This window comes from Ipomoea nil, unplaced genomic scaffold (genome assembly GCF_001879475.1).
Source record: "Ipomoea nil cultivar Tokyo-kokei standard unplaced genomic scaffold, Asagao_1.1 scaffold1421, whole genome shotgun sequence".
Classification (NCBI taxonomy): domain Eukaryota; kingdom Viridiplantae; phylum Streptophyta; class Magnoliopsida; order Solanales; family Convolvulaceae; genus Ipomoea; species Ipomoea nil.
Window position 1 is genome coordinate 6,213,124 of NW_017617849.1, and position 8,891 is coordinate 6,222,014.

At 33.3% G+C, this 8,891-nt stretch overlaps 2 protein-coding genes across 2 annotated transcripts; one reads left to right on the plus strand and one right to left on the minus strand.

Moving 5' to 3' along the window:
* The first annotated feature begins 920 nt into the window (after positions 1–920).
* On the plus strand, positions 921–4,185 carry LOC109187567 (protein HEADING DATE 3A-like). The gene is made up of 4 exons (XM_019337794.1): positions 921–1,478; positions 2,086–2,147; positions 2,916–2,956; positions 3,729–4,185. The coding sequence occupies exons 1-4, from the start codon at positions 1,281–1,283 to the stop codon at positions 3,950–3,952; spliced, it is 525 nt and encodes a 174-aa protein (XP_019193339.1). The 5' UTR covers positions 921–1,280; the 3' UTR covers positions 3,953–4,185.
* An 847-nt stretch (positions 4,186–5,032) lies between these two features.
* On the minus strand, positions 5,033–7,728 carry LOC109187886 (protein HEADING DATE 3A-like). The gene is made up of 4 exons (XM_019338268.1): positions 7,495–7,728; positions 7,190–7,251; positions 5,820–5,860; positions 5,033–5,393 (listed from the first exon to the last, which is right to left on the minus strand). Exons 1-4 carry the CDS (start codon positions 7,690–7,692, stop codon positions 5,170–5,172), a joined length of 525 nt encoding a protein of 174 aa, XP_019193813.1. The 5' UTR covers positions 7,693–7,728; the 3' UTR covers positions 5,033–5,169.
* Positions 7,729–8,891: the final 1,163 nt, after the last annotated feature.

Below are 8,891 nucleotides of genomic sequence, written 5' to 3' on the forward strand. Positions count from 1 at the left end.
GGGGGTCTGCTCTAAATAGGATGCCTTGCCTCTCACGAAGACATCATCATCTGGACACTACAGACACACTCGCTTAGTGGTCTCTGGTCTATACTAGTAGCATAGTTAATTATATTCTAGCTCATTCTTTGGGCCATAGCCTTTGTATTTGGACCGCCATTTTGGACCGGTACCTTGGACTTTATACAATTATTTGGTCCTAGCGCTCTAAGCAATAGTACTACTATTTTTCTACCCTCGATTTTATATATTTATACTCGATTTATGATGGATCCGGTCCCGACAAAACCATCAAGAAATAATACTTTTCTTTTAAAAAAAACATAATTAAAGTATTTGATATCACTATGTTAATCTGGATTCATCCAGTGCACATCAAATTTAACCCTTACTTAAGAAAGTATGACTCATTTCTCTTCAACATGGCATACAGACATGCTAGAGTTGATCATCCGATGTGTGTGTGTGTGTGTTTTTTTTTTTTTGTTTGACTGAAATTCCCAACCGAAATACAGTAGGACTCTAAGGTTAATCTTGTTCGTGTTTGATATAACCTCAAAGTGAGACCAATGCCATCTCATATAACTCCACGAATAACTTTTTTTTTTTTTTTGTTTATTTAGTGTTTTTTTTTTTAAATAATATCTACTTGTATATTTAACTGAACTTGTGATGAGATTCACCAATAATTTCTTTTTTCTTTTAAAAGATAGACGAAATTAGATGTTTTGCAAATACCACGTTAGGAATTGAAATAATGCGACATTGAAGTTATAGTAGCTAAGGTAGGAAAGAGGGAAGACATGCATGCATAATAATCTTTGGTGGCATGGAGGGGTCCACAAGAATATATTGTCCATGCATCGGTGTCGTCTTCTCGCAGCTTCGCTCAAAGGCCAGCCAACCAAAACTTAAAAAACAAAAATGATGCCGCCGATCGAGAAAGCCACTTGCGTAAAGTTTGCGATTTTTTCCAATCCGTAAGTGTGATGCATGCATTTTATCAACTTTTATTTACCAGAAAACTTACTGAATCAAATATCACTTATCCTTACAATAGGCAAAAGTTTATACCATGTACGTTAAAGGCGGGGGCTGAAATTCTGCTACTATACGTGTTGTAAAATACGTATAGATGCCAAGATATATATGCATATATATACTGATTTACATGCATGTAAAGATCCCAAGTGTGGGTATAAATAGGCGAGGAAGGGCCAGCCAGAAAGTGTTTCATAAGCATCAAATAGGTTGCCGGAGAAAAACAATATAGTATACTAATGTCGGGAGGAAGAGACCCACTGGTCGTCGGAAGGGTGGTCGGAGACGTTCTGGATCCGTTTACCAGATCCGTCGGGCTCAGGGTGATTTACAACAACAGGGAAATCAACAATGGCTGCGAGCTCAGGCCTTCTCATATCGTCAGCCCTCCTAGGGTTGAGATTGGCGGAGATGATTTTCGCACTTTCTACACTCTGGTAACATTTATTTATTTATTATTTATTGATTTACATTAAAGTCCACAACCATTACCTGAACGAATGTGCACGCGTTCTCGGGTGAAGATGGTTTTTGCGACCTAATTAGCTGGCAAAGAATTCCAAATAGGTTGCTCATCTCATATATAACTGATTGGTTCAAATTGAGAAGGTCAATAAGTGACTCCCTCAAGGAGCCAGTCGAATGGAACGGTTCCACTTACCAAGCCGGCCAACAACCAAATCAATTTTATTAGGATTGTCCAAAATTAATAATATAATATAGCGAGTCGAATGGTATGATTACCAAGCCGGACAACAACCAAATCAATTTGATTGAGGTTGTCCAAAATTAATGATTAATTGAGCGAGTCGAATGGTACGGTTACCAAGCCAGCCAACAGTCAAATCAATTTGATTGGGGTTGTCCAAAATTAATGATTAATTGAGCGAGTCGAGTGGTACGGTTACCAAGCCGGACAACAACCAAATTAATTTGATTGGAGTTGTACAAAATTAATTATATAATAGATGTTACAAATGGAACATGCGTTTTATTATATGTTATAAGTTGCATATATACTTATATATGCTTTTGGTTTGTAAGGTTATGGTGGATCCTGATGCTCCAAGCCCAAGCAACCCAAACCTGAGGGAGTACCTACACTGGTGAGTTAACATACAATATGTGTATATGTTTATGTGCATGTTAAATATGTTGTCAAATATACTAAGTAAACTATTTTGTCATCATGAAATAATAGATATATAATACGGAGTATAATTTATTATATAAGGTTTCATTTGGACGAAGTATTGATCGGCAGTTTTTTTGTTTTTTGAGTACTATTGACTCAAGAGATTCAATTCGAATCTGTGATTTCCCATTTATGAAAGTTATGGAGGTGCCATTGAACTACAAGCTACTTAGCCGAACTATTTTATCTAATTAATTATATTTCATATTTTGGTTTGAATATTTTTTATCCCATTTTGATGTATTTTAATTTTTCATCCCTAGTCAACAATATATAACATTGTTTTTTTTTCTTTTTGTCTTATTTCTTAATATTAATAGTGATATGAGTGATTTTTGATTTGTTTTCTATTCCAAATATTTTATCTAATTAATTATATTTCATATGTTGTTTTGAATATTTTTAATCTCATTTTGATGCATGTATTTTAACTTTTCATCCATAATCAACAATATTGATGGCTCAACTCTAAGCATTTTGTTGTTGTTGTTGTTGTTGTTCTTTTTTTTTTTTTTAATTTTTTTTTATTTCATTGATTTTCAATCTTTCGCTCCCACTGCGCAAAGATTAATGGATCCGTCTCTACCCACTACACTGCTAGTATTTGAAACATTGATTATAGTTATACATACATAAGACAAAACAATAATTCTCTTTAACATATATATATGTATTGCAGGTTGGTCACTGACATTCCAGCAACTACAGGAGCAAACTTTGGTTAGTCTTTCTTTCCGCACACATATACGTACACCTAATTACATATATAATAATATTAAGAATGAAATTCTGCACACATAAAATGAGTTTACCTAGTATATATTATACACATAGTTACGATTTTCTTCATCACCCAAATTAATAATACTAACATTTTACAAAGTCACAATGTAAAAATATAGTATGCCTATATATATAACGTTGAGCTACAAAAGTTAAGCTTGGGGCTAGGCCTAGGAACCCCTAGACCGAGGTGAAAGGCGTCAAAGCGATTGCTAGTCGGTCGACCGTCTAAGGGGCTAATTTTTTTTATTCAAATTGAGGTCTTTTTTATACGAATTGTTTTTTTTTTTTTTAAATTAAGCAGCGATCTAGGCGGTGCCTAGGCACTAAGCGTCCTGGCGCTAGACTAGCCCTTTGTAACATTGTCTACAACTAAAAGAAAGAAGAAGATGGAATTTTAAGTAATAACTTTTAATTTGCTACGGAAAATAAAGGTTTAAAGTATTTTATGTAGAAGATGGATGAAATATTTTGGTGCCTTTTAAAGGTAATTAATAATATTTAACTGGCAATAACATCCTAACAAATAGCATTTCTCCATATAGTATTTGAGAAACAGCAGACCTATACTAAATAACTAAATAAGTGGTGATTTATTTATTAATTTATTTTGTTTGGGACATAAAGAGAGACAAATTAAAGACAGCAAAAAGTTAACAATACTGATTATTGTGTGTGGTTTGTTTGTACGATAAACTTAACGGCGCAGGAAACGAGGTGGTCTGCTACGAGAGCCCGCGTCCGTCGATGGGGATCCACCGTTTCGTCTTCGTGCTGTTCCGCCAGCTGGGGCGGGAGACGGTCTACCCTCCGGGATGGCGTCAGAACTTCAACACCCGAGACTTCGCCGAGCTTTACAATCTCACTTCGCCGGTGGCTGCCGTCTATTTTAATGGCCAGAGGGAGAGCGGCACCGGAGGCCGGAGACGATGAATTATTATATAATGCGTAATGACGCACCCTAACCTCTCTCTATGTATAACATAACATATTATTATCGTATTTAAAGAATAAAATCCAGTCTGCACCCACATAGCTCAATAGTTTAGTAAATAGTATTTGGGAGAAAAATAAAATTCGACCCAAGTACGATAGTCATATGTATCGTCCTATATGTACGACTCCCAGTTATTAAACTCTTCTATAAATTACAAACTTTTATGATCCGTTTACTATAGGAAAACGATTCTCTGTTTTATGTTTTCTAATTTTCAGTTTTCATTCTCTGTTTTCCATTCTCTATTTCAGAAAACTTTACTAACAGAAAACTGTTAACTGTTTTCTGTTTTCTAATTTTTCAGTTTTCACTCAAAATTTGGTTTAGATAATATTAATATTTTTTAAGCTAATATTTAAATATATATTTTTTGATATATTCATTTGAATGAAATGAATATGAATATATAACTTTTACTTTGAATTCTAATATATGTGAGATTTCAATATTCGATATGTGGATCGAACTTGTATTACAATGTAACATAATTAAACATATTCGAACTAATAATCTATTGAGTTAAATCAAAATCTAAAACATTATATAGAGTTTAATTCTTAATTTTGATAATGTAAATAATGTCTAACTTTAAAGTGTAAGCAAATAAATTATGTTTAAATAAGTAAAGTAAGTATAAAAGATAGAAGATAGTGATAAGTAAAATAAGAATGTAATGAATGTAATCATAGTAATAATGTAATTATAGTGACATATAACTAAATAGATGATAGATGATTATGTTTTTCATTTCGAAAATATTTTTTAAGTGTGTTCCAGTTTTCCAGAAATTATTTTCAATTTTCAAAATAGAAAACTGTGTTAGTAAACATATTTTCTGTTTTCTATTTTTCAGAAATTTTCAGTTAGTAGATGATCCTTAGGTTTTGTATTAAAATAGGGCATTATTTTATTTCAATCTAGCATAAATATATCACTACTACATCATGCATATTATGAACGGGAAGCTTATTATAAGAAAAAAAAAAAAAAGAAGAAATCGTGACACTTGCTCTATAGTGAATAATAATTACTGCTGTTATTATCGTAACATTATCACAGTTACAAGCATATATTGTTAGGAAACGAAGAAGCTAAGCTAGTCAAATGGTAGCCGGCGGGCGGAGCTACTGATAATCAACTAACATATGTTCGATTAACGGCGGCGGCCGCCGGTGCCAGTTTCCCGTTGGCAGTTGAAGTAGACGGCGGCGACCGGCGAGCCCAGATTGTAAAGCTCGGCGAAGTCTCGAGTGTTGAAATTCTGGCGCCATCCCGGAGCATAAACTGTCTGCCTGCCCAGCTGCTGGAACAACACAAACACAAAACGATGGATTCCCATCGACGGTTGTGGGCTCTCATAGCACACAATTTCATGTCCTATTATACAAACAAACAAACAAACTCAACAAATTAAACATGTCATATCCTCATCGTCATCCTCGTCTTTATTATTAAAAAACAAAATAGAAAAAATTTAACCTTTGGTCTCTGACTATTATACACGAATCACATTTGACCCTTTAATATTATGTGCATAACTATGTAATTTATATTAAATTTGGTTTGCCAACTATTGTTGTAAGTGCTGTTTTGGAAAAGAGCATTGCATTTGCTTCTTCGGGAAGATACATTTTTGGAAGGAGCACCTTCTGACAAATAGTTGGACGAAAAATTGAACGACAGGACCAAATATGATGTAAATTAAATAGTCATACACCTAATTATAATTTAATAATTAAAGATAAAAATATAATTCAAAGGATAAAAAGTAAAATTTATTCAAAAGAATAGTACTGTACTCACCAAAATCAACTCCTGTGGTGGCTGGGATGTCTGTGACCAACCTATGGATAAACATGTGAATTAATGACCCAAAAAATAAAAAAGATTATTCTAAAATGTGCAGTCCACACAATTAGAAGATGAGATCAGAGCAGCTATGATGTACAACAAGACCACCTGCGACTAAAGATTCTCGTTTCGTTTCACTTTTTGTTTCAGTCTTTTCCGGTACTATGTTGCACGACTAGGAAACCTTGACTCCTCATTGGTGTTTATATTGTATGTGTGCATGTCATTTCTCAATATCTGTTTTGTAGGGGACACGTGGGCGAACAAGAGTTCGACACCGAACCCTTTGAAAAGTATCCTAGAATCTCTCTGATGTGTCTTGTATTCCTCTTCTCCCGCGTGTCCAGTCTTCTTTCATTTGCTACGGAAATGTCGGATTGGGGTCTTGTCACGCCACCATTTCAAATCTATGATTATTCCTCAAGTAATTTTACGTGTAATCTCACTTTTTACTTTTTTTTTTACTTTTTTTTTTGAAGGTAATCTCACTTTTTACTTAATTTACTCAATATCTTTTAATTCATTCAGTGATTCAGAATAGAATGATAGCTACATTTATTATATTTTTATTCGGGTTTTTCTTTTTTTGTCTCCTACTAAAAGATTGACATGATATATCAGTTTTATTCTCTAAGAACATCTAATCTCTATCAGTTTAAATGTTTTATTGGGTTTTGTAAAATTTGAGACCTAAGGTAGAAGAATGCGAAAAGGGGAAAAAAAACAAAAACAAAAACAAAAACAAAAAGCATAGGGTGACTATCAATAGACAATCATTCGATTTAAGGTATTTTTTTTTTAATGAGAGTCAAACCCTATATATAGTTTATACCTAGTGCACTCTATGACTCTGTTCTGTTGCCATTTTCCTACGGTGAGTAGATGACGTAAAAATACATTAGTAAATAGTTGGTTCAACTTTCACTTTCTTGAAGCTAAGGTTACTTTATACATGATTAAGTAAGATCAAAAGGCCTAAATTTGGATAGACATGATGTACTATCATGCATGCCATTCCCAATAATTCTTTGCCAATTAACAATATTGTTTTAATTGGAAGAATGTACATAATATTTATATTATACTGTAATTGTATATCTTAATCTCTTTTCAAAAATTTTCAAAAAGTAAAATTATCACTAATATAGTTTAATATTAGGCGACTTAATTGATAAAGTTCAAAACATGCAATTTCCATTATCAATCGAATATGTCCAAAATCAAAAGAGTAAAACCTTAAATATATATATGTATTATTATAACACATGGAATATAATGTGAGTAGAAAATGGAAGGAGTAAAAAAGGTGTGCCAATAATTACCAGTGCAGGTACTCTCTTAGGCTTGGATTACTTGGGCTTGGAGCATCAGGATCCACCATAACCTTAATCAGTCCAAAAATATAATGCATTAACAATTATATGAACTTGATTGGATAGAAAATTATCTAGCCGGAAATATTTTTCGAATAATTGAAAAAAAAAAAAAATCAGCAATCACTATTTAAGGTTGTGCATTATGTAAATTCTGCCTCGTGATTATAGCTAATAAAAACGGACCAACTTAAATCGAGAAGGTCAATACTGGTTATAAGTTAAATAGGGGAGTGGATATATATAATACTTACAAGAGTATAGAAGGTGCGAAGATCATGGCCGCCAACCTCAACCCTAGGCTGGTTAGCAACGTGAGACGGTCTGTAATCACAGCCGTTGGTGATATCTCGGCCGCCGTAGGCCACCCTAAGGCTTATAGACCTCGTAAATGGCTCCAAAACATCCCCTACAACACGACCAACTACCAGAGAATCTCTGTCCCTCGGCATTTCCCTAAGTAGTTCTAACTAACAGATATATATATATGCACCGGGCCGGGGGAGTGGACTATATATCTGTAAGTATAGCTCTTACTAAAATTATATCTTCCTCCCATATATATATAGCCCTCTGTATCACTGTATGTATGCTTACGTATATATATATGCAAGCACTACGTCTTGTTATATATAGATATATATATATTCGTGGATGACGGTCGGACTGCATAGTTGACGGTCATTCTGAAGAATATAATCCGTGCATTTCTCTGTCATATTTGGCAGAACATAGCTGCCCGAATCCTAGTATTTTTGTAACGTTGTCGAGTGTTGACGATACTCCGTATTGCATGTTTGTTAATTGTATTCAGTGGTGTAAGTAATTAGTAGCTGGCAAATAGAATGCAGTGTTGGGTCAGAACATAAGCATCACATCCATCATACAGAGCTTTAATTTTATTATTATATTTTTTTTTTCTTTTTTTATGAGTGAGGAGGGAAATCACAAATATATCTGAGAGTGTGTACGGGTAACGGGATAAATTTCATCAAACAGATAAATCTATTTACTGTTACTTTTGAGAGAAGTTGTAATGCATATAAAAATGTGATACTTTTAATGAAAAATATAATATTTTAGAATCAACATGTAATATAAGTGGTTGAAATGTTATTTATTGAATCAATTTATAATATTTTTTACAAAAAAAATATAATACTTCTGAAAAATTCTTCTCGTTCCACAGGTCATATTATAGGGGTTTTTGCCATTATAATAAAGTCGGGCAAAAAACTACTCTGAATATGTTAAAATACAATGTGATATTGTGATTGTTGGAAACGGGCATTGTACGTTTAGATTCCAGTGGAAAAGTCAATTTGTTCTTAAAAAAAAAAAACCAGTTTTTAAATCAAATTCTTGCATGGTATGATGAGTTGTACTAGTAAGTAATTATAATGAATATTTGGCAATTAACTGGTATTTATAACTTATTGATAGTGTTAGGTGTTTAAAATAGTTGCTGGTTATAGAAATGTTTTTAAAAAATTCTGCCTGTTTCACAAATCATCTTATAGGGGTGTTATTGTTATTATTATTAAGTAGAGCTTAAGGGTCTCATAAACCTGCCTCCAAGGTCAATAAAAAGATGAACCGAGCCATTTTAATTTTGTTAAAGACCTTGTGGTAAAGCAGTATAAATGTGCCT

What these genes read in the sequence shown, in the direction of transcription:
- LOC109187567 (XM_019337794.1), top strand. Translation starts at nt 1,281, where the DNA reads ATGTCGGGAGGAAGAGACCCACTGGTCGTCGGAAGGGTGGTCGGAGAC. An exon ending in CTGAGGGAGTACCTACACTG is followed by an intron (nt 2,148 to 2,915) that starts GTGAGTTAACAT and finishes TATGTATTGCAG; the next exon opens with GTTGGTCACTGACATTCCAG. An exon ending in AACTACAGGAGCAAACTTTG is followed by an intron (nt 2,957 to 3,728) that starts GTTAGTCTTTCT and finishes TTAACGGCGCAG; the next exon opens with GAAACGAGGTGGTCTGCTAC.
- LOC109187886 (XM_019338268.1), bottom strand. Translation starts at nt 7,692, where the DNA reads ATGCCGAGGGACAGAGATTCTCTGGTAGTTGGTCGTGTTGTAGGGGAT. An exon ending in TTCGCACCTTCTATACTCTT is followed by an intron (nt 7,252 to 7,494) that starts GTAAGTATTATA and finishes GGACTGATTAAG; the next exon opens with GTTATGGTGGATCCTGATGC. An exon ending in CTAAGAGAGTACCTGCACTG is followed by an intron (nt 5,861 to 7,189) that starts GTAATTATTGGC and finishes GTTTATCCATAG; the next exon opens with GTTGGTCACAGACATCCCAG.